The following is a 25,376-nucleotide window of genomic DNA, read 5'->3' as shown; positions in this document are numbered from 1 at the left end:
TAAATAAATAAATAAATAAAAAGAAAAACAGTGAATGTAGAAAAAAAAGGAAAAAGGAGAGAAAACTGAGGTCACAACCCGTTTATGACATAGTGTTGACAGCAGGATTCAGGGTGTTTTATTATCTTTTTTTTTTGGCACTGGCTTTCCCTCTGTTTTCCGGCAATAATACTGTACATTTTTTATAATGATGAGGAAACAAGTTATATTTTAGGACGAAGGAGGAATGGGAAGAAAACAGAAGAAGAAATCATCACAGCAATTATACAATTATGTAATTATGGGGCAAAAAATACTTTCACATTAAATAATACATTGCTTTCTCCCAATAGCCCTGCAAGGAAGAAGCACAGACGATGTTAATTCAATGTTTAAAATGGGGGAAGATGCTTATTCACCATAATTAAGATATGGAATCAATCTAAGTGTGTGTCAATGGATAAAGAAAATGTGGTATGTATATATTAATACAATGGAATATTATTCACCCTTAAAAAAGGAGATTCTGCCATTTGGGACAACCTTGATAAGCCTGAAGGACATTATGCTTAGTGAAATAGGACAGACGCAGACAAAGAGTGCACGATTTCACTTAGAAGTGGAATCTGAAAGAGTCAAACTCATAGAAGCAGAGAGTAGAATGGTGGTTGCCAGGCACTGAGGGTAGGAGGGGAATGGGGAGATGTTAGCCACAGGGTACAAAGTTTCAGTTATGCAGGATGAATAAGTTCTGGAGATTTAATGTACAGCATGGTGACTATAGTGAATAATACTGTATCGTGCACTGGAAATTTGCTAAGAGAGTAGATCATATATGTTCTCGCCACACCAAAAAAAAAAAAAAGTTAACGATGTGAGGTGATGGATGTATTAATTCGCTTGATTGTAGTAATTATTTTACAACATATTTGTATATCAAAATATTACATTGTACACATTAAATATAGTTACAATTTTTATTTGCCGATAAAGCTGGAAAAAATAGGGAAGCTGAGGGCTGGGGGCTGTTGACGTTTCCAAGGTCAAAGAGAGAGTCCAAAGCAGAGTCAGGACCTGGCTTGAAGTCTCTCAGCTCTAAATCCAGTACTCCTACCACTGTGTTGGGGGCACTCTCTGTACAAGTGACATCTATGGAATGTCTTCCATCCAAAACAACCTCCCCTTACCTCCCCAGATCCAGAGGGGGGGATGCTCTTGACCAGGTAGAATGAAGCATTTCTGTGCCCTGACCATGGAGTTTTTTGGGGGAAGGGGGAGCACATCCAACTCATTTAGGGCTGATCAGAGTTCCTTCCCTTAGAATCTGGAGTTGAGTCATGGAGAAATAGAGAGAGTGATGAGAGACAGAGAAAGAAGGAATGAGACCTTGTTCATGTGGCTGGTAAGCATGGTTTGCCCTGTGACATGGGGAACAGAGAACATAGGTCTGCAGGGACATAAAAATAAAGCAGAGACACAAAAAGGAATGGAGATGAGAGACGAAGGGAGAACCTGAGTGACCTTCTAAGGCCTTCATCAAGCTTAGCTCTGGGCTCACTTTGGCAGCACACATACTAAAAGTGGAACAATACAGAGAAGGTTAGCATGACCCCTGCACAAGGATGACATGCAAATTTGTGAAGCATTCCATATTAAAAAAAAGCTTACCTGTGCTCCTGCCCTACATCCTTATAATAAGTGCCGTTTTGTTTTTGTTTTTTTTTAAATTAAGGTGGGTTGAGTTGATATCTGTTTCTTGCAGCCAAAAGATTGCAAACTAACAATTCGTTACTGCATGGATGTACCTTCCTCACACTGACTTTGAAACTTTTTAATTTTCTAGAAGGAGGCCTATTTCACTTTAAGTATTTACCGTTATTTGTCATGGAACAACCAAGAGCAAATATAATATTTGTCAGTGGAACCCAAAAGCAATCCCTTTAAAGAAACAAGGATGCCTGCCACCAACACCATGACATTCACTATTTTCTGGAGGACTTGGTGCATGCAATAAGGTAAGGAAAAGAAATAAGAGAAACAAATATAGGAAAAGAACAGGCAAAATTATTATAGTTTCAGATAATATGATTATCCACCTAGTAAATCCACTGAATATCATGCTGAACCTGTAAGAGTTTGATAAAGTGGTTGAATATGATATAAAAAAACAAAAATCAATTATTTTTCTGTATGCCAAAAAAACACGATTGCAATGTGTAATGGAAAAAAGATCTCGCTAACACAATGAGAACTGTAAAATGCCTAGGAATAAACCTAACGAGCATTGTGCAATTTATCTGCAAAACACCATAAAACTTTACTAAAAAACAAACAAGAAGAACTAGCTAAATACAAGGTATACCCTGAGGTCAACAGCATTACTGGCCCCAATTCTTCATCTCTGTCTGAATCCATTCCTTACCTTGGCCTCCTTGTGGGCAGAGTATATTCCTCCATCCCTTGATTCTAGGCTAAACCATGTGACTTGCTTTGGCCAACAGCATGTAAGCAGAAGTAACAGTGTGCAATTTGGACTCTAGGTCTTAAGGCACTTCTGCTTGCTTTCCTGCATCTCTCCCATTGCCATGAAAGAAGCTTATCCCAGACCTGATGCCCAAAAGGAATAAAAAGGGAGCCGACCTAAGCCCCAACTTCAGTGAGGAGCTAAGCCCAACCAGATGTATCTGTAACTTGAAGGGGAACTACCCAGACAAGCCCAGCCCAGATCCGCCATGTCCAGCCATCTTATGGACTTGTGACCAATAATAAATAGATGTGTTTTAAGCCTACTGAGTTTCAGGATGCTTTGTTAGACAGCAAGAGGTAACTGATACACCATATTCCTGGATGGTGATACTCAATATTGTAAAGATGCATTCTCTGCAAATTAATCTATAAAGTCCAGTGTGATTCCAATCAAAATACCAACAGATATTTACTTCTCTGGGATTTAAAAATTAAATGGCAAAACAAAATTAGCTGCTAAATTTATGGAGGGAAAAAAACTAATGGAGGAGAACAAGATATTACCCCATCAGATATTCAGAGGTACCTTAAAACTAGGCTAGTTACACAACATGGTAACAGACAAATGAACCAATGGAACACAACCAAGGGGGAGATGATAGATAGATAGATAGATAGATAGATAGATAGATAGATAGATAGGGATAGGATGTCACAGAATAATAGAGATAACGCTATATTACAAATCAGTGGTGGGGGGTGATTGATTATATAGTAAAGAGCATTGAAACAACTGACCATCACTTTGAAAAATGTAAAAGTAAACTGTTACATCACCCTACAATAAATTCCAGGTGGATTAAAGACCGACATGCAATCAATCAAACTATAAAAGTACTAGAAAAAAGTACAGACAACTAGTGTCATAATCTTGGAGTAGAGCAGGCCCTTCTAAGCAAGACAGAATCCGGAAGCCTTTGAGAAATAGATTCACAAATTTTACTCCATAAAGAGTAAACGTTCTATACAGCAAAAGACCACAGATAAAGTGGAAATACAAATGACAGCTTGAGAGAAAATATTTGGAGCACACATAAAGGCCAGAGGTCGCCCTGGCCGGCTTAAAGCTCTGAGAGTAAAGGGCCAACTGTCCCATCGAAAAATGAAGGGTATGAACAGGCAATTCACGTAAGAGAGAAGAAACGCCAACAAGCAGTACAAAACATGCCAACCTCTCTATTAGCGAGAGACAGGCTGTGCCAGGCTGTCGTCACCCCCACCTCTCAGCCTGGCACAGCTAAGACTGACACCTGCAGGGGGGCAGTGTGACTAGCCAGCAACTCCTCCTGCGGGATCCTGTCCCCCAGGGGAAAGGGCAAATAGGAGCCTTGCCCAGTGGTCTCTGAGTGTCACCTGTGACAGTTAAAGGTCAGAAGTGGCTTCCTATGTAGCAATAAGGAGATGGGTCAAGAAATCAGGCACGCTGGTTCCCACTGAGGGCAGGAGACTGATCTACATGACACACGGAGAAGTTCATGAGTTGCTCACGATGCATTGTTTAATGAAAACACACATACCCGTTCAGAGAGAGAGAGAGAGAGAGAGATGGCCTGGGACTTCCAAACTTTAAACAGTGGTTCTCCCTCAAGAAAAGCATTAAATGTTCCTTAAACAACTAAAAATAGAACTACCATATGATACAGCAATCCCACTCCTGGGCATATATCCAGAGAAAACGAAAATGCAAAAAGATACACGCACCCCAATGTTCATTGCAGCACTATTTACAATAGCCAAGAAGACATGGAAGCAACCTAAACGTCCACCAACAGATGAATGGATAAAGAAGACGTGGTCCATATATACAATGGAATATTACTCAGCCATAAAAAAGAATGAAATAAGGCTACTTGCAGCAACGTGGATGGACCTAGAGATTATCATACTAAGTAAGTCAGACAGAGAAAGACAAATATATGATATCACTCATATGTGGAATCTAATTTTTTTAAAAAAACGATATAAATGTACTTATTTACAAAACAGAAAGAGACTCACAGATTTCAAAGAAAACTTACCAGAGGGGAAACATGAAGGGGAGGGATAAATTAGGAACTTCGGATTAACATATACACACTACTATATATAAAATAGATAACAAACAAGGACCCTGCACAGGGAACTGTATATTGTATAACAACCTATATGAGAAAGGAATCTGAAAAAGAATGAATATATGTATATGTATAACTGAATCACTGTGCTGTACACCTGAAACTAACACAGTATTTTAAACCAACTATACTCCGATAAAATTTTTTTTTAAAGCATTAAAGAGGAAGGGAAGATTTTCACTCCTTACTTACACCGTCCTGTATAGTTTAAAATTTTACACGGGCATGAATGGTTTATGGAATCCTAAAAAAAGAAAGAAAAAAAATAGAAATGAATGAATACTTGTGTTTTCCTATGGGACAGATTTGGGGATAGAGATAGAGATAGGGAGACAGGCACACCTGGTTTAACTGTGGCAACCCTGAGTCGAGCAAGTCTACTGATGCCATTTTTCCAACAGCATTTTCTCACGTCACAGCTCTGTGCCACATTTTGGCAATTCTGGTAGTACTTCAAACATTTTCGTTATTATTATATTCGTTATGGTGACTGTGGCCAGTGATCTTTCATGTTACTACTGTCATTGTTTGGGGGCACCAAGAGCTGTGCCCACAGAAGACGGTAAACTTGACCAATAAATGATGTGTGTGTTCTGACTGCTCCACCAACCAGCCACTCCCCCATCTCCCTCCTCCTCCTCGAGTCTCCCTATTCTCTGAGATACAACAGTCTTGAAATTAAGCCAATTAATAACCCTACAATGGTTACCCTTTAAGTGTTCAAGTGAAGGAAGAGTCGCATGTTTCTTACTTTAAATCAAAAGCTAGAAATGATTAAGCTTTGTAAGGAAGGCATGTGGAAAGTTGAGACAGACATAATGCTATTGCACACTTAGTAGACTATTGTATAGTGTAAATATAACTTTTATATGCACTGGGAAACCAAAAAATTCATGTGACTCCCTTTACTGTGATATTCAGTCTATTGTGGTGACCTGGAATGAAACCCAAGATATCTCTCTGTAAGCCTGCATAGATAGATATAGAGATAGAGATAGACATATGATAGAGAGAGAGATGAAATAGATATGGATACAGATTTTAACTCCCTCACCACTTTCTGTTATAAATTCACTGTCTTTAAAAGCTAGGAGCCCTTCCCAAGTGACCCACAGAACTGTGTGTGTCCTAAGCCGTGAAGAGAGCCGTCGCCAATTTAAGGCACAATCAACCTCATTAGCCTGATCCAGTGACACCTTTGTCTCAGGGAGGACACTGGGAGCGTCATTCCAAGGGGAAGAAAAGCGGGGGATCAGCCCCTGTTAATGAGCACTGTCCCGCTAAAGCCCCGCTAATCCGGCCCTGCGGCCCCCATCCCAGGATTCAGCCCCTCTCTTGTGGCCCCCGGGCTCCCTCACCGCAGCCTCTTTAAATTCCACCTGCACATCCTTCGTGTGGTATGTGGTCCCCTTGGTAAAGGCTTCAGGCGTGATTGTTTAAAACTTTTATTAATCCTGAAGTCTTTCCTGACTCCATCTCTTTCCATCCCCAGGTAGAATAACAATGATGGGGATGACAGAGTAGCCAGCACGGGCTGGGCATGTGTCCTGCTCAGGTGCTGGGCTAAGGGCTCTATTTATAGGCGGCATCCAATTAGGTCCTGGGCACCCCCTGAAGCAGCCGATATCAGTAGGCTCAGGGCACAGATACGAAAACCGAGGCAGGGCCAGGGTTCCCAGGGAAGCCTGCGTGCCCCCTTGTCTCCCCAGGTCCCCTGCTGGGCCCTGCACCAACCGCTCACTCCACATTGGTCACTGTCTCCACGGAATTCATGTTTCAGAGTCTGTCTCCTGCCTTGGCTGGAGCTCTGCCCTATTCATCTTTGTATCCCCAGCTCCTAGCAAAGGGCAAAGGCATTGGAGGAGGGAAGGGCACGAAATGCAGAAGAAGGAACAGACCATGGGAGAGAAGGGGGAGGAGAGAGATTCAGAGAGGACAAACAAAGTGAGGGCATGATGTAGGGTCCTGAGAACGAGGCTGAACGGGGCCAGGGGTGGGCAGCCCCGTGGGACGAACAGCAGCAATGATAGTCAAGACAAGAAGTAGTCACTTTTCATCATGGACCTTCGTCCCAGTGTTGGCTAGAAACAGTGCTGTCCCCATGGGGACTCTGCACTCACACAGCCCTCAGTGGAGTCTTAAGTGGCCCTGGTGCAGGAATGTGAATCCAGGCTTCACCATGTGCTGCCTGAGTGCCTCTCACTCCCAGAATCTTCCATCTGGCAGGCCTGTTCCCCGCCCTCATGGAAGGCAGGAGCAGGCTACTGACCCATGCACCCAACTCACGGCACCTTCCTGAACCTCTGGACCCAGTGCACCCCACACCCAGTTTGCAGAGCTGTTCCAGTTGACTTGGCCCTGGACTGAAGACCCAAGTCTCGATCGTGGCCTCTCCTCACCCCCTGACCTGAGGTGCAGGATCCCTTCTTGGCCCTGTCTGCTCAGACCCCTCTCCTGGTGTTCTGGGCACGCCTGGGAGGCCCCTGTCCTGGACTCTGAGCTCAGCTGCCCCTGCCTCACAGATGCAGCCAGTTACAGTGAGATCCTGGACCTGCCCCTTCTCCCCGAGCCTCCGTTCCTCATCTGGAACATTCATCGCTCTCTCATCCATTATCACCAGCATTAAATGGGAAAATGCCTCACTCATGCTTGCCGAGCAGTCCAGGGTGGATGGTTTGTTTTTTTTTTTTTTTTTCAAGAAAGACCATGTTCCTATAGCTTGCATTTGACCTCCCAGATGTTCTATCGTGGGTCTAGAAACAGAACACTTAGATGCAATATTCCACAGGCAAAAGTATGAACTGTTGGGCTTCCCTGGTGGCACACTGGTTGAGAGTCCGCCTGCCGATGCAGGGGACACGGGTTCGTGCCCCGGTCCGGGAAGATCCCACATGCCACGGAGCGGCTGGGCCCGTGAGCCATGGCCGCTGAACCTGCACGTCCGGAGCCTGTGCTCCGCAACGGGAGAGGCCACAACAGTGAGAGGCCTGCGCACGGCAAAAAAAAAAAAAAAAAAAAAAAAGTATGAACTGTTATCAACATCATATTCTCCCACTTCACTTCCAATTCATTTGAAGAGTCCACCCAGCCCTCCCTCTTGGAGGGAAAAGGGGAAAAAAAGTTGCTTTTTGTGCTTCCAAGGTTGCTGTCCTTTGCCCTGGAAAGAACAAAGGCACGTGAGTTACTAACTCTGCTTTTATGCCGGAGGCAACCATACCTCTGAGAGGTGAAAACGCTCGCCTGTGTCACCAGCCTCACGGGGCAGAGCCAAGCAGTCTGGCTCTCCATCCCCAGATGAGAGTCATTCCCACCACCTTGTCCTGCTCTGCCTGCTAAAGCACTTTCAGTGCCTCTGTCGGCAGTCACGTAATTTGGACCAAATGCAGACCAACCCCTCAGGACGGCAAAGAAAGAGACGGCCTCAACGATTCAACTAAAGGGGATCGCCATGACCGAAAAGCGCTCATTTCCAGAGAGGACGCAAACAAAAGCAAACTGGAGCGCATTCTGTCGTTCTGGCAACAGATGCTTCTGGGGATGACCATGTGCGAGAGGCCGCTGCATTCTGGGTCTCTTCATCTTTGCCCCGAAAACAAGCCACTCTTCACAAAAGGCGAATGCATCTAGATTTCCAGTGGCAGTGATGAGAATGCCCCACGCACTGGAAAGAATGAGCATCCTTGATGTCCACCCCACTTCACAGCAAAGAGACACACCCACTCTTCATAGCCAGTTCTTTGGCTGGCTGGTGGTCACCTCCATCCCATCAAGATGCTGGTCAATATCCAGATGACCCCTCTACTTGGAAGCCCTCAGCTCGGCTTGGACTGGAAACCGTTGCTACGTGTGGGGAAGGTTTTTCCCTCAAGTACTGAACGTAATAGCAGGCAGTGAGAAGGCTGCGTGGGCCAGCGGATGTCCCCGCGGAGATGGCTTTTGGATTACTGAAGACAGCAATGTATCTGGCCAGGCCTGCAACCTTCCAAAGAGAGATGAAGAAGCTGCTGGATGGGGAAAAGCAGATCTTTTTTGGAGTAAAAGGAAGGGGAACAGCGCCCGAGTTGGGTGTTCAAGGTTCCTCTCTGAACCAACAGAGGTAAGGAAAAGGGCAGGGGGAGAAACACAGCCCCTGGAGTCAGATAGATGTGGTTTCCTGGTGCCTCTCTGACACTTCCTAGCTGGGAGATCTCCCCTTTCTGAGCCTAAAGCCCCTTGTCAATCAAATGGAACAAATAATCATCCCCGCTGATAGGGGGAGGGTGAAGTAAGGCCTGAACATATAGTGTATAAACGCCCAGCATGGTCCCTTCACTGCTTTCAGTGTTCAATGTGCGGGGCTCTTCTAGTAGAATTATTAAGCAGAGACCCATGAAGATCTTAATGAAATGTCTACACGTGGCAGAAGCTCTGATGGGCAGTATTGATTAATAAAACTGGGAAGATGTATGAATATATATAACTAAATCATTTTGCTATACACCTGAAACTAACACAACATTGTAAATTAACGATACTCCAATACTAAAAAAACAAACAAATAAACGAAAACACTGGGAAAAACCATGTATAACCTAAGAAATCCAACCTCCTGTAGGCCAGATCAATCTAGATGTTGGTTCCATTGGTGAAGCTAATCAAAAGGGTGGTATGGACTGAACTGTGTCCCCTCAAATTCAGTATTGGAGCCCTAACCCTCAGTGTGTGACTGAAGTTGAAGAAGGGGCCTTTAAGAAGGTAATTAAGGTTAAATGAGGTCATAAGGGTGGGGCCCTGATCTGATAGGATTAGTGTCCTTATAGGCAGAGGAAGAGATACCAGGAGTGCCTGCACACAAAGTCCATGTGAGGACAAAGAGAGGAGGTGACCAGCTGCAAGTCAAGAAACCAACCTTGCCAGCACCTTGATCTTGGACTTCCAACCTCCAGAACTGGAGAAAATAAATTTCTATTCTTTAAGCCACCCAGTCCCTGATATTTTGTTACAGTGACAAAAACAGGGGGTCTTGAGCCCCATCTGTCACTTGCTGCCTCCAGGGTTTTCATCTCCCTGGAACTTGCAAGGATAGCACTGAAGCCCCACCCAGAGCATCACAGGTACATGCAGGTCACCTTCTGCATGGCTGGGTGGTGAGTGCCAAGGGGAGAGGTCTGCTTTGGACCTTCTTAGAATGATGTGCAAGTAAGAGAAATGAGTTCACAGCAATTCCTCCTTTTCCTTACTTCCAGGGGTGGGTTCAGTGGTGGCTCCCCAAAGATATGTCCATGTCCTAACTCTGGGAACTTGTAAATGTGACCTTATTTGGGGAAAGGGTCTCTGCAGATCTAATCCAGGGTAAGATGAGATCATTTTGGATTTAGGGTGGGTCCTAAAACTAATGACGTGTCCTTTATTTTTTTTATTTTTTTGACATCTTTATTGGGTATAAATGCTTTACATTGTTGTGTTAGTTGCTGCTGTATAACAAAGTGAATCAGCTATATGTATACATGTGTCCCCATATCCCATCCCTCTTGCGTCTCCCTCCCACCCTCCCTATCCCACCCCTCTAGGTGGTCACAAAGCACCGAGCTGATCTCCCTGTGCTATGCGGCTGCTTCCCACTAGCTATCTATTTTACATTTGGTAGTGTATATATGTCCATGCCACTCTCTCACTTCATCCCAGCTTACCCTTCCCCCTCCCCGTGTCCTCAAGTCCATTCTCTACATCTGCATCTTTATTCCTGTCCTGCCCCTAGGTTCTTCAGAACCTTTTTTTTTTTAGATTCCCTATATATGCATTTGCGTATGATATTTATTTTTCTTCTGACTTACTTCACTCTGTATGACAGACTCTAGGTCCATCCACCTCACTACAAAGAACTCAATTTCAGACAAGTGTCCTTTAAATATGAGAAAAACAGAGAGAGATCTAACACACAGAGAGACACCGGGGAGGTAGCCCTGTGAAAATGGAGACAAGATGGGGCTTAATGCAGCCACAAGCCAGGGACCGCCTGGAGCCGCTGGAAACTGGGAGAAGCAAGCAACAGAATCTCCCCAAGAGACTTCGGAAGGAGCACGTGCCTGCCAGCACCTTGTCTTCAGATCTGTGGCCTCCGGAACTGTAAGAGAATAAATTTCTGTTGTTTTAAGCCTCCACGTTTACCGTAACGTGTTAGGATGGCCACAGAAAACTGATATGCCTCCCCATCCCCAGCCAGTTCAATCCCTAATCTTAGATTCATGGACAAGTGAAATCAGAAGTAGCAACTAATGTCATGACACAGAGTTCCTAATGACAACAGCTCCCGTTTCTGGAGGATTTGCTCCTTGTAGACCCTGGGGTAAGTGTATTACGCCCATTCTCTCCCTCGCGATGCAGAAAATGAAGTTCAGGCGAGGTGACTTGCCCAAGTCACAAAGGTCACACCTGGCAGGGCCAGAATGAGAACGGAATCAGTCCAATGCCAAAGTCAGTGGGATACTGAATCAGATCTGCGGGTAACAGCAACAAAACGCTCTGTGAGCCCCAGACAGACAGGTTGCAGGAGGACCAAAAACAGAGTTGATGTAACAAACCCCAGCACAGATGAGGAAGCGGTAGTTCTCTGGGGTTTGTAGCAAGAGGATTTTATCTCGATGAACGTACAAGGGTCTGTGAAGGATGATCATAATGCCTTTGGGTCCCCTGGTGACCTACGAAGATGCAAACACCTGGTCGCACTGCATGAGCCCAATCGTTCAGCAAAAACCCAAATTCTGTCGCCTCTGTAGCTGCTTCCGGTCTGTCTGCTACTCACTCTGCAGTTGGTGCTGCCTCCAGGGCAGGAAAGTGGAGGGAAAGGCAGACATGCACGCAGCAGTTTCCACCACACAGCAGGGCCCAGCAAGAACAACCTCAAGCCGGTGGTGAAAGGCATGTACTCATTTACTCACTCACTCACCCACTCTTTCTACAGATGTCTCTACGTCCTAATGTTAGAAGTAACAACTATGTAACTAGTTCGTATGCTCTTTAATCTCCAAACAGCCTCCCTGATACATAGTAGATGCTTAATAAATACCGGTTGAACTGAACTGAACTTAGAGAAGGGGAAACCGAAGCCCAGAGAGGCGGGAGTCTTACCCAAGCTCACAAAGGGACCGAATGCCAAGCCTCCATAGAGCCTGGTCACATTCTCTTGGCGCACCGAGGCTCTGGGTCTGGGGCCAGTGTCTATTTCCCTGCTTACCTGACTGCCTCCTGAGCAGCTGCTGGAAGATGATAGGATTTTCAAGAGGCAGTACTATGGGGAAAAGAGGCATCCTTGGCAGAGGGAGCAGCATGGACGGATGCTCCTAGGCACATGTAGGGGCCAGGCCAGCCCGACTGCCTGGCTACTGGCCTTTCTACTCCCTTCTTTTAATTAATTAATTTATTTATTTATTTTTGGCTACACTGGGTCTTCGTTGCTGTGCGTGGGCTTTCTCTAGTTGTGGCGAGTGGGGGCTACTCTTCGTTGCGATGCACGGGCTTCTCATCGCAGTGGCTTCCCTTGTTGCGGAGCACGGGCTCTAGGCAAGCGGGCTTCAGTAGTTGTGGAGTACGGGCACAGTAGTTGTGTGCGGGCTCAGTAGTTGCAGCTCCCGGGCTCTAGAGCGCAGGCTCGATAGTTGTGGCACATGGGCTTAGTTGCTCCACGGCATGTGGGATCTTCCCAGACCGGGGCTCGAACCCGTGTCCCCTGCATTGGCAGGCGGATTCTTACCCACTGCACCACCAGGGAAGTCCTCTACTCCCTTCTTGAAGGTCACACGCTCGACCCCCCTGGGCTTCAAAGTATTTCCCTGTAAATGTCATCCTGTAATGCTTTCAGAAGAAAGATAATGAACATTTCCTAACTTCAAAAGAGTGCTCACAGTTTTCCTTGCTGTCTTCTCACAGATCCTAAAATTAAATGGAACACTGAAATGCTCCAGCCAGGGGGATGGGAGAGGACAAGGCCCCATCCCCTTATTAAGTATCATTACAGACAACGGTAGAAGGAGTTAGATTTGGGGACACCATTGCAGGGCAAAGCAGGATATTAATGTCCTAGGGTTGCTGCAACAAATGACTGCAAACTTGGTGGCTTCCAGCAGGGGAAGTGTATTATCTTCCAGCTCTAGAGGCCAGAAGTCCAAAACTGGACAGGTTGGCAGGGCCAAGGCACCTCTGAAAGCTCCAGGGGAGGATCCTCACTGCTTCTTCTCGCTCCCGGGGGCTGCAAGTGTCCATGGCTTGTGGCAGCATCAGCCCAATGTGCCTCCGTTTCACAGAACCCTCCCGCTGGTGTGCCTTCTCCCCTTCCTCAAATCCCCCTTTCCTTTCTCTTATAAGGATGCCCATCATGGGACTTAGGGCCCACCCTAAATCTAGCATGATCTCTTGAGATCCTTAGCTTAATTACATCTACAAAGACCCTTTTTCCAAACAAGGTCACAGTCACAGGTCCCAGGGGTTAGGACTTGGACATATCTTTTGGGAAACACAATGCAACCCACTGCAGAAAAAAAAAAAAAAAAGGAGGCCAAATGCTTTTAAGGCCCTACCCTTTCCACAGAGGATACAAACTAAATGGCCCACAAAGGCCTTCTAAGGGACGGCCAGTTCTGTGGCCTGCATTGTCAGGGGGCCACCTACCACACGGCAGGGGCCACATGTCTTGGGCCATAACAGTGACAGGCCGGGTGAAAAACAGATACTTCCATGAAGCAGCCTGGATGCGGGAGAGGCCAAAAAATAAGAGGTAAAGAATGTCAGAGCTGAGAGCAACACTTCTAGGTATAATCCAAAGTCCTCAAGCGGGGGGGACATCGACCAACATGGCATCATAGGACCTGTCACACAGCATGTTCACATCTGTCAAATCATGTGGGCCCTTCCACAACCCTGGCAGGTGGACAAGGCAGGATTAATGACTCTCCCTAACAGAGGGGGAAACTGAGGTCCAGAGGTTGAGTGTGGTGGCCAGTGGTCACCAAGCCAGGAGGTGGCAGAGGCCTAGCTTCTGGGGCCGATCCAGGTCTCTCCCCATTCCTCCCACCCCCGTGCTTAGTCCTAATTCGAAGCCTAACTTGGCAATAATCAGCAGGAAAGAGACAGACAGGACCGAGCGGGCTGGTGCTGCCGGGGCCCGGCTCATAGGAGCGAGCCTCTCTGCCGACACACTCCTGACCTCCCGACCTCCATCGCCCCGTGCCCAGCCCCGTTTCTCAGGCCTGAGAGCTGTCCTTCAACCCCCGGGAAGAGCAACGGGGAAGGTGTTGGGAAATCCTTGCCGCCTGTCCTCTGGCTTTGCGCTCCAGGGGGTCCCACCCTCTCTGCCCGGCCCAGAGCTCAGAGGAGGGTTTGACTCCCGCCTGTCCCCAGAAGCACTTGCCCTGGGTCTGTCAGTTCCTTCCTCTGTCAAATGGGAAGAACAGTCCCTGCCATGGCCACATCCCCTGGTTGTTGCAGAGACAGGGAGTGAACAGTTGTGAAGGGGGTTCTAGAAGCTGTAAGTTGCCGCACGTGTGCTTGAGCTAGTGCCCGTGGGTGAGGATTGGTGCCTACGGCCGGCTCGGGACTTGGAGCTGGGGGATAGGGGGATCCTTGATGTGTCGGCGGCCCAAGAATTATAGCATCTGGAAAAATCACTTTGATGAACTCGACTACCAGCCACAAATCAGTGTATTTTAAAACTCGTTCCGAAAACGAAAAAAAACCCAACAATCTTCTTTGCAGAAGGCCCTGAGTGAGATGCTTTTCTCTCCTTCTGTGATGGCAGCTGGAGAGAACACTGAGCAGATGCTGGTGAGATGTGGCCCCGCAGGCATCTCTGGGCCAGAAAGGCCTGTGGCTGACGTGGATGTGAATGCTGTCTTAGCATGACCCTGGTCATCTCCTTGACTATCTCCCGACACCTGGGAGGAGAGAGAAGCCTATTCCGCAGGTGAGTGAACTGAACACTATGCAGTACGAGACTGTGGATTCCCAGCAAGCTCAGACCTTCCGTTCCTTCCATTCTCTGCCCAGCCAAACCCTCTCACTGGCGGCACCCTGCCTCCCCACCTCCAAGCCTTTGACCAAGCTGTCCCCTCTTCCTGAAGGACCCTCTCCCTCTCACCTGCCCATCACCAGGTGCCTCAAACCACAGAGCTCCAACGAGCCACCACCAGAAGTCTTCTAGGACCCCTCCTCTGCCAACCACAGGATGCCATGGGGTGCCCAGCACCCTCCACCTCAGTACCGGTCACCTAGTAGCGAATCAGCCTAATCCTCCTGCCTGAGGACGGACGCTGCTCCATTCCTGTTTGTGACCCAACTCAGAACAGGGCCCGGCACTCGGTAGGACTGGCAAGCATTGGATGAACAGCTTGCACGCAGAAACACTGGAGTGTGACAGCCAGACACCCTCCTCTCTGGTCTGAGCAGGGTGGCTTCCTTGCTGCCACCGTACCTGCCTGTCTTCATGCCTCTGCTCTGCCTGGCCAAATACTAACTGGTCTGCAACTCCCACTTCCTCCAGGAAGGCTTCCGGGGTTGCAGCCATCTTTCCTCTTGGTCTCCAAGTCAAAGTCACATAATCGAGCCCTTGCTGACATCCTGTTTCCTATTGTCCTGAAATTGTTTCTTACACACGCAGACTACAGCCCCAAGAGAGCAGCTCCCAGGCAGCAGGCACCGCATTGTGTTCTTCCATATGCTGCCTTATAACCCGCCCCCACCCCCATCACAGGAGGCCTACTGTGCTAAGACCCCAGAGAAAGGAAACAAAGCATTAAGCAAACAGATGTAAACCCTGCCTCCATCCCTTATTGACAACAGACTCCATTTCTGGCTTAAACTCTAAACTTTAGACTGGCGAGGAGCAAACTTTTTCTATGAAAGACCAGACAGTTAATATTTTCCATTTTGTAAGCCCTACTATCTCTACTGCAACTGTTCAACTCTGCCATTAAAGGGGGAAAGCAACTGTAGAAAACTCATAAATGAATGGGCATGGTTGTGTTCCAATAAAACTTTATTGACAAAACAGACAGTGGACCAGATTGCTCCTCTAGCTGTAGTTTGTCCACCCCAGCTTTGGAGGATTACTTGAGATGACATTGAAACCCCTCTCCACACAGACAACATCAGACCACACCATAAAATATCCCAAACTCTGCCTCAACCCCTAGCTCCCTCCATCTCCGCAGAAGAATTGGTTTTCATCTCAGCATTTACCCCTGAAATCTGAAATCACAGCCTGTCTGCTCGGGGACTAAATGTGTCCCCCAACAGAACCAGGAACTCCAGGATACTCCAGTCTCCTCAGCACCTAGAACAGTGCCTGGCACAGACAGGGCACCCTTTTAACATTTGTGAACTGAATGGAGGCCATTATTATTATTATCATTGTTGAAAATCTTCAATGAATAACGTTTACGTGCTTCTATTTTTAATGCATTGATATATTTACCATGACTAATCATCTGTGTTTGCAAAACCCCAGGTGATTTTCATGTGTTGCAGGAAATTATAATCCTCTCACATTGGAAATGAGGGGGCTGAAGCTCACAGGTGACGCCGCCTGCTGGTGACCAGGCAGAGATCGGAGCCCAGACTTCCTGGTGGGTCCTTATTAAGGGAGGTAGCCTGGCAGTGTAGAGAGAGCACTGGACATGGAGTCTCAGATGCGACCTTACTTGAAAGAACGACGTCGTTTCACCTTCTGCAAAATGGCGACAATAATGCCAACTTCACAGAGTCTCAGATGCGACCTTACTTGAAAGAACGACATCGTTTCACCTTCTGCAAAATGGCGACAATAATGCCAACTTCACAGGGGCAGGAACGGGATTAAATAAGGTACAGATGATAAGGCACTCAGAACAGTGCTGGACATGGCAAAAGCCATTGAAGTAGTTGTCCTTATGTAACAAGATGACAGCAAACACTTCCACCCAGCCTCATAAGGCTTAGAAGGGATTAGATAAGGATGTGATTATGAAACTGTTGATCCTCCCAAACATAAGATGCATTTTTTACCACACCCTCCTGGCACTGCAGAAAATACTTCCCTTCTTAAAAAAAACAAAAGCAGAAAACTACAATGCAAACCTCTTCCATAAAGACAGAAATCAACCACAAAGACCTACGATCTTTTCAGAGCTTTAATTGCAGTCAAGAAAAGGGTTAAGTTTCCATCCACTCACATTTGTATCAGAGTCCAGTTACCATACAGGCCGAAACTGAAACAAAACCAAGGGGGTTTCATCACACTAAGGCATGGGGTCTCCGTTTCAACCCATGCACGTCGGGAATCTCCTTGCAGCAGAAGCAGACATGAAATGAAAACAGCAACCCTGAAACAAGGGGAGCGCCACCCTGTTCCTGGCATCCTGCACCAGCGGAGGGGGGACACCTCTTTGAAGGTTTCAAGCATGGCAGGAATCATCATGCATGCCCAGATTATGGTTAGGATGGCGGGGGGAAGGGCAGCATCCACACACACACACAACTTTCCATCCTTGCCCACTTCAGTAGAAAGTGATTCACTTGGTTTCAGATTTAAATATTTATTCCTCAAATACAAAACAATGTTGAACAGGCACATCCCCTAATGTCCCAGCCATCTGGCCTTCGGTCGGAACATCTTCAGATGAAACGAGCAGATGGGATTCCGACTTCACAGAGTCCTGAGTCTTCTTAGCAGAGGGGGGATCTTTCCAAATGCTCTGGGCTTCCCTGTTTCTTGGAGAAGGGCAGTTTTATTTTTCTGGTCCCAGAGTTAGCACTTTGAGGATTTTCAAAGGAGGATTAGCCCTATTCCATCTGGAAAGAAGCATTGCTGGGTCTTGCCAGGCGATGTCAAGAATTTCTTTAGGACACGAATAAAACAGGCACAGTCACCGTGAGGCTGGCTGGTCAAACGTTAACTGGTGTGATTCAGACCACGCTGGCTCCAGGGCTGTCTCTGCAGTGAGCTCCTACCTGGCCGGCGCAGGCCCTCCCAAGCCCACAAGCTCCCCCTCTCAGGAAGGATGCCCTTGACAGCCTCTCCATCCTCTGTGCAGCCCTGCAGCCATGTGGGACCGCTGCCACTGTGCTGTGGACGACCTGTGGACACCGCACTTATGACACTCTGTATTTCTCACTGTAGGCTGCTGGAAAACACAGGTCTTTTCTCCGAAGATTTCTTATTTTTTAGATATTTCTGTGCCCTCCCCCAAATTTTAAAGCAGCTACCCTGTGTTAGTTCTGAGTGTGTGGGGTGGGGGGTGTGGCAGTGGCCAGGAAAGAGCGCTCAGCCTTCCCCAGTTCCACAAGGAGAATTCGTCCCCTGAACCTGCAGCGCTCCCTCGCAGGGTCCGTCTCACTGATCACGCAGCAGGGGTGAAGCACCTCCTGGGCTCGGCATCATACAACTGGTAAATCAGGGAGGAAATGATACAGACACTTTGCAACTCTGTCCATCTCGGCTAAAGTTATCTCACTAATTATAGCTTCTATAAATCAGCTCAGGGTAAGGGAGGGCATGCAAACGCCCAGCTACATGAAGTTCATCCGACTGAACCCAGCCAGTTGATTTGGTCAGCAGACGCCGGAGGACCTCAAAATTAGGAAAACAGAAGGTGTAAGTGGAACGAATGCCTAAGGAGAGGAGGAGGGGTTGGGAGAGGAATTCTTAAGATCTCTCTTCACTGATGCGTCCCAGGGCTGGACACTTGAGAACAAATGAGGGCTGCTGGAATCCAAAAATTATAGACCCACTTAAAAATACTGCAACACGCCATAATTCATCCTGTTGGTTCTGTGGGTCATTTGGACTGCAAAGACAATGGCTTTTTATCTTGCCCAGGTTTAAAACCCAGCTGTGACAGAGGTCTTCCATGCTGTCACATGGCTCGAGGGACAGACCTCGGGGATACCCCATGTCCCACCGACAAGTGAGAAACCCTCACAACCAAAAGACCCAGCCCGATCCATGTCTCCCAGAACTTTCAAGGAGCTTTGCACTGGATGCTGTGTTTGGTTTTCATTTTCCTTTTGAAAAACTTCAAGGTCATTTCACAAAACTTGGAAATCGAATCCAAATCCGCTCCCAGTTCGCCTTCTTCACTGTCAATCGCCATGTCCTAAAGCTCTTAAGCAGAATGCAATCCATTATACCTTATCAGATACTTCCTTGTCTTAAATCCATGGCAATCACATTTAATTTCGTTAGAGTTTGTGCCCTGTGGTCATGCATAAACTCCTAAGCCAGCAACAATTAAAAACAAGGTGCATTCCTGAATTTCTAATTCCAGTCTACTTAGGCAGAGCAGTAGCCAGCCAACTTGAGGGTGGTTTTTCAAAACACACAATAATAAACGTGTCAGACACTCTGCTGGGTTCTTATATTATCTCTAATCCTCTACCCAAGCCCATTTTGCAGGTGAAGAAGGAACCTCTCCCAGGTCGCTTGACAAGCACAAAGCCCCATCCGGATGGAGGCTTGGACCAGTGTGACTTAAGGGCCAGCCACCCAGCTGTCCACTCGCCACCTCATGTCACCCTGCCCTCCCTGGGCTGGAATTCCATCTTCCGTACAGGTGAAAGTTAGCGTCTGTTTCACTTAAAGAGGTGACTGATTGGATGTGCAATGAACAAAGGAGGGTTCATGTGGGGGACCTAGGTGACAGACGCAGGGATCTTTGGGTGGGGGACTGGGTGCCTGAACTATTTTACTGAAAACCTCGTACAATTCAGAAAAAGCATGCCCTGTCACCCCTACCTCTCGGCCCCCATTTTCTCCCACATGCCAAGAAATGAGAAGAGGAATCTGCCAACCTGATCTCACACACACCCACTGAAACATCCTTTACGACACCCTTTACACAAGGCTTAGAATGTTAGCTCAACGTTCCAAAGTCAGTAAAAGACAAACTTGAAGGACTGTCACTGAGATACACTCTCCAAGGGTGCGGTTTGTAAAGCAATTGTTTTAAGCCCTTCCCCCTCCCCCCTCCCCCCTGCATAGCCCGTAGCTAAGATGAACGCACCCTCCCTGGAGCAAGGGGCCCTGCATCTTCCCCCAAACACTCCGTGGTCTCTTACTGGTCAGCTCCTGGCAGCCAAGGGCCTCCTTGGCTCAGGTGACCTGGGGTACCCGGAAGTCATCACCCCATATCTTGCCACCAATCCCAAGAGGCAGGTGGGGGCTCTGCTCAGGTCTGCTCTGCCCTTTACTAAGTGTCCCAGGGAAGGCATTTAGTCTCTCTGAACCTCCATTTCCCATCTGCAAAATGGGCTGCGACTCCCACCTCCTGAGGACTCCAGAGGCGTGCAGAAGGGCTTGACAGTCGAAAGTGCTAGACTGATGTCAGGGGTTCTAATGGTCACCATTGTTCTTTGCCAGAGCCTGTCTGGCACCTTGTGGCAGATTAATTCCTGTGTCCCCCAGGGGCAACTGCATTCACTCCTGCGGAACTTACAAACGCAGCTTCAATCACCACCAGAAAAGAACAGCCTGGGTTCTGTGAGGCAGCCTGATTTATGGACAAGAGCCCTGTCCCTTGGAGATGGCAGTTCTCATCCTGGACCTTTGTGATAACTTTGTGCCTCAGTTTGTTCAACGGTGAAATGGGGAGAACACCTTCAAGCAGGAAGGGGGACATGTTGTGAAGACTGGAAACCACTTCGCCCGTCACCTGGCTTACGTCCCACCCATCACTTTTCTAACACCGGGATCCAAATTCTCACCCAAGACAATTACAAGGTCCAAAGACAGCTCTTGAAAGCCTTCTGCTCCCAGACACCATGTGGCCCTCCCTGACCCCAACAGCCAGGCTAAGACGAAGGTTTGAGCCCCACGGCTGCCTGGGGAATGCAGGAGGAGGTGGCTGGACTCTAATGAGACCATCCTCACGTTTCCCTCTTTGCTCCAGATGTCTGTTATGTTTATTTCCTGTGAGCTGGGCCGACACTAACGTGCTTCGTCGGGTCCTTTGGAGCTTTCTTTCGGGGGGAGCTTTCTCTTGCCACCCTGGCCCTGCCCAGGCCAAGCTGGGAGCAGCTGTCCCGCCCCCCATCCCGCCCCCCTCCTTGCACAGCCCACTAGCTGTGGCTTTTCGCCAGGTGCCCGTGAGGGAGGTGTATCTGAGAACCTACCCCTCCCTCAATCCCCTCCCTGTCACTTGTTGAGGACCCTTCTCCAAGCTAGACAAAGACAATTTTTCTTTTTTTAATGAAAGATCCCATTTATAAGGAGTCTAGGGACAGGCTGTGGAGAAAGACACACAGGAGGGTATAGAGTTCCAGAGACGTCAGATTTCTCAGGGTGAAATGACGCTGCCTGCTTCTGCTGTATGTCAGAATGTTCTAGACTAAGGGAGCACTGGAGGAAGGGTGGAAGACAGGGCTCACCCCTCTCCAAATGGGACACAGAGCGGCACCTAGGAACGGTGATACAGAAGGGGTGCCAGGCAGGCAAGGCTCTCCCCCTGGGAGTCTGATATCTGACGAGGAGGTACCATAATGGCCATTGCAAGATCCATTTGAAATTAATGGGACAGCTTCTTTGAGTATTTCTCACCGGAACTGACATTAGTGGAAACATTTCCAATTACAATATAAGATTTACTTGGGCGAAGATGCTGTCTCCCCTTTATTTCTTACAAGCTGAATGTTGTTAAAAAGTATTTAACCTTTCTGAACCTTAGGTTCCTCGTCTGTAAAACGGTGAAAACATTCCCCATCTCAGAGTACATGAAAGGTAAAATGAGATAACGTACATAAATCGAAGTGCTGTGTCTGACATAATGTCATAATCACATTAAGAAAAAATAAGTAGCCATGAAAGATTCCCCCGTACTAGGTGTCATTGTACCTTTAATGAGATAGATAGTGCCTCACGTCCACAACCCCCCTGAAAGGCAGATGCTATCACTGTGCCCATTTTACAGTCATGGAAGGTGAGGCACAGCGGGGCGTTCAGTCATTTGCCCAACGTCACAAATGACGGAGTCTGGAGAGGAACCAAGGCAATCTTGCCCCTTGAGGCAGACCTGGTCTCCAAACTGCTACCCACCTCCTTCATTTAGGGATCCTCTTTATTTAAAAGGTGCTGTTTGGAAGCCACCCCTTATTTCCTAAGTGTTTTCACCTGCTCCAAGAGTCACTTCTACCTTTTAAACCTGATAAACGCTGAAAAAAAAAAAACAAAAAAAAAAACTACCGCTTCTTGTAAAAGAAAAAAAAAAGGTTACTTTGTGTGCGCTGTGCTACTTGCCGGAGGCCGCCCAGGAGAAGGGAAGAGCTCACCTCCTTGGCAGCAGACACGTCGGGACACCCTCTGAACCTGAGCTTCCTTGTCTATAAAATGGATTTAGTGTAAACCCAATAAAGTTTAACACATTAAAAGCCATTCCTGCTGGCCCTTGGCCTCCACTCCATCCTCCCCATGGTCTGGAGAGAACCCTACGGAATGCATGCTCTCATCTTCGCCCCCAGTGCTTCTCCCAGCACCGGGAAGCTTCTACAGGCCTTTCCAAGCTACTGACCAGCGCCCCAGCCTCTCCGGGGCTTCTCCTACTCTGGCCCCATCAGGGGCAGAGCAGAGACAGTAGGCAGAGAAAGCCAAAGGCTCAGCACTCCCACCTCACTATGACTCTGCCACAGCTGCTGGCGTGCTCTAGGCCCGGTAGGCGGACAGAATGCAGGGCTCAGAATGTGCACCTGGTCATCCCCAACTCCCAGGGAGAAGCATGATGGGCCCCCCCCCCCGCACCGGCAGGCTCCTCACCGGGCTCTTGGGCGCACAGCAGGGCTGTGGGGCAGAAACTTTCACCCGGGAGGAGGTGAGCGGCGAGAGAGACCAGCAAAGATCCAGGAAAGCTTCTGGAGAGAGGGCATGCCTGCCTAATTCCACGCGGACCCGCCGCCTTAGGTCTGGGGATTTCGCGGGAGCAGGGCCGGGTGAGCAGCCTAAACGGACTCTGGAGACGCTCCCAGGATCCGTCCGCTCCAAGCAGATCCTGCTTATCCGCTATCCCATGGGCAGCAAGGAGGGAAAAGGTCCTGGCTCTCCCCACGGGCGAGGGGGAACAGCCTGCTCGCAGGGACAACGCTACCGCCCCCAGTGCCGGCAGTGCCACTCTCCACCCCTGCCCGGAAACCTACAGACGAAGTTTACACCAGGACGCCCGGTCCTGTGACCATTCGTACCCAGACCTTCTGTCTCCCTTTTTTCTTTTTTTCCTTTTTTGGGCAGGTCAGAGCTGCCCGGTTTTCCTTTTGAAGCTATAGACTAACTAGATTTCTTTTTTTTTTTTTTGTGGGCCTCAGATGGTGCTGGCGGTAGGGTACGAAATACAGAATGTGGCCCGTCTACATCGCCGTCACTTTATTGTATTGTCACCGTTAATTTAACTATAAATACTACGGTGGGGAGTGAGTCGCCGGCGGCCTCGGACTTCGGGGCAGCAAGTCCCGGCGCGGCCCGACCCCAGGCGCCCACCCTCCGGACGGTACACTATTTACAGCTCCTCGTTCCTCTTTCTCGACCCCCCTCCCGCAAGGCAGCGCGTGTGCAAGAAAGTAGCATCGTCTGGGTGTGCAAGTCCTTCGAGTTAGGCAAGGGCCACGGCCGGCCCGCGGCCGTCAGCTGTCCGAGTCCAAATCGCTTTTACCTTCCTCTTCCCTCTTCTCAGGCGACTCCTTCGACGACGTCTTGTTCCACTTCTCGACGTTTTCCGACTCCTCCGACGAGGACCGCTTCTGCCGCCTCCATTTGGCGCGGCGGTTTTTAAACCAGACCTGTTGCGCAACGGAGGACAAAAAAACGGTTAGGATCAAAGGCGCGCCCCCGCCATGCCCGGGCACCCCCGGGACGACCCCGGCGTGGAGAGGGAACGCGGGGATCCCGCGCGCACGCCATCAAAAGGAGACCCGCTCCCGCTTCCGTATTTTCATCCAACTTCCTGGGCCTAAAGCGCCCTCCAGTAGCCTCCAGGCCGCTGCTGGGATGTTTTTAAAGAGCAAGGAGACCCAAGGAGAGCTGAGCAAACCCGGCTGGAGCCTTATTTCGCTGGGAAGGGCCATGGAGCGCGCCCCGGCGGGGTCCCGCGCCTACCTCCACTTTCTCCTCGCGGAGGTGCACCTTCCGGGCCAACTGCTCGCGGGTACCCACGTCTGGGTACTTGGTCTCCTGGAAGAGGTTCTCCAGAGCTTCGAGCTGCTCGTCGGTGAAGATGGTGCGGTGCCGCCGCTTCCGCCGGCAATGCAGCTGGTTGAGGAGCTGCAGCTCGGTGCGCGACAGGGTGCCCACGTTCATGTAGGGCAGCATCTGGTGCGGCACAGGGGACACCAGCACCGAGCCGGGGCCCTCGTAGCCTGCGACAGAGTAAGGCGTACGGTCAGCCGCCTCCGTTGCCACCGCGCGCGCACACGCCCGCCCGACACCCACTCCGGATTTAAAATAGTCAGCAAGGGGGTGCTGGGAATTGGGGGTGCGCGGAAAACAGGGTGTGAGGAACCGGGGGACCGTGCGACCGCGTCCACCCGCACACGCCCAAAGCCGGTTAGGGAATCCTAAAAGGCTAAATTCTAAAAGTCTCCTCCACGCAGGCACTGTTACAGTCTCCGCTAACTCTCGCCTAAAGTTTGCAGCAAGTGTGCAAACGCCTGCGCCCGATCCACGAAAAGACGGGGGTCGGGTGGGGGCAGGTTTTCAAGAGGAGAAAAGTTTGTGCAAAGTGAAAAAGGCGAGCACCACCGCCCACCCACGTCCCAGGGGCTGAGGACCGCGGCCGGCCGCCGAGGCCGAGGCCGGCGCGAGCGCGACCCTACCTGGGGGCGTCGGGACGCAGGAGCACTGCTGGGCACCCAGCGGCGGCACGGCCCCGCAGCAGGCCGGGCCCACGGGTGCCGCCTGCACGTGCAGCTGCCCGTAGAAGTAGTTGTTGTAGCCCAGGCGGGAGCCTCCGACCGCAGCCGGGAGGCCTGCGCCGCCGGGGGCCACGGGGCGCGGGTAGAAGGCGCCATAGTCCGAGGAGGCGCCGCCGCCGGCGCCGTAAAGCGAGTCCCCGTGCAGGGCCGGGAAGACGACGGGAGCCGCGGCGCTGGGCGCCACCGGCAGCACCGAGTCCTTGCAGCGCGGCCGGGCGGCCAGGATGTTGTCGATGCTGAACATGCTGGCGGGCATCCCCAAGCCCCGCGCCGGTACCGGGGGGCGGCGGGGACGCGCCGAGGAAAAAGCCTCAAAGTGGGGGGGTCCACGCTCCTCCCGCGGCGGACCAAACCGAAAGAGAGCGCCGGCGAGCGCGCAGCCCCGCGCCCCTCCCCGCCCCCTGCGTCCGCTCTCCCTCCTCCCGCCCTCCCCTCGCTGCAGCGTTTGCCGAACTCAACTCGCGGGTAGGACGGAGTTTAGACCAGCTGAACCTCTTGTTGGTTTTATACTGAGTCGACGTCATCCTGGATTTAGTTCCTGGTAATATGCAGATGACAAACAGAACCAGATTTGGCCCTTTCTGTTCCTTTGGGTGGGGGGGCTTGAACAGAGGGGGAGGGGAAGAGGTGCCAAGGGGAGGGGGCTACGGGGGCCTGAAAATAGATTGTGGATTGCGAATTAATGAAATTAACCTAATCTTTTCCATTCAGCCGCCCCGCCGCGGGCCGGCGGAGCTGGGCGGGCGTCCTAATTGCCCCGGTTAATCTCATTAATTCCACCGTGAGGCCGCCGTTAACAACTCCCTCTGCCGACCTCTCCGCCCCCCACCTTTTTTCCTCAGATTGGGTCCTATTACTGGGTGC

The 25,376-nt window shown here is 49.4% G+C and overlaps 2 protein-coding genes and 1 non-coding gene across 3 annotated transcripts in view; 1 reads left to right on the top strand and 2 right to left on the bottom strand.

Annotated features, from left to right (window-relative positions):
• The window catches only part of LOC132523808 (cytochrome c-like), a 34,060-nt gene extending 18,907 nt beyond the window's left edge, over positions 1 to 15,153 (bottom strand). Inside the window, exon 1 of the mRNA XM_060155493.1 lies at positions 15,061 to 15,153. Coding sequence (XP_060011476.1) covers positions 15,061 to 15,153 — 93 coding nt within the window. The remainder of the gene's footprint in view (positions 1 to 15,060) is intronic.
• Positions 1,530 to 1,636, top strand: LOC132504518 (U6 spliceosomal RNA). The gene has a single exon (XR_009534925.1). It is a non-coding gene; the product is annotated as a U6 spliceosomal RNA (small nuclear RNA).
• Positions 15,154 to 22,965: 7,812 nt separating the features above from the next.
• Positions 22,966 to 24,838, bottom strand: GSC (goosecoid homeobox). The gene is made up of 3 exons (XM_060165614.1): positions 24,414 to 24,838; positions 23,698 to 23,957; positions 22,966 to 23,381 (listed from the first exon to the last, which is right to left on the bottom strand). The coding sequence occupies exons 1-3, from the start codon at positions 24,766 to 24,768 to the stop codon at positions 23,226 to 23,228; spliced, it is 771 nt and encodes a 256-aa protein (XP_060021597.1). The 5' UTR covers positions 24,769 to 24,838; the 3' UTR covers positions 22,966 to 23,225.
• Positions 24,839 to 25,376: the final 538 nt, after the last annotated feature.

This window comes from Lagenorhynchus albirostris, chromosome 1 (assembly GCF_949774975.1).
Source record: "Lagenorhynchus albirostris chromosome 1, mLagAlb1.1, whole genome shotgun sequence".
Classification (NCBI taxonomy): domain Eukaryota; kingdom Metazoa; phylum Chordata; class Mammalia; order Artiodactyla; family Delphinidae; genus Lagenorhynchus; species Lagenorhynchus albirostris.
The sequence above is the reverse complement of the archived record's forward strand: the minus strand, read 5'-3'. Positions and strand labels throughout refer to the sequence as shown.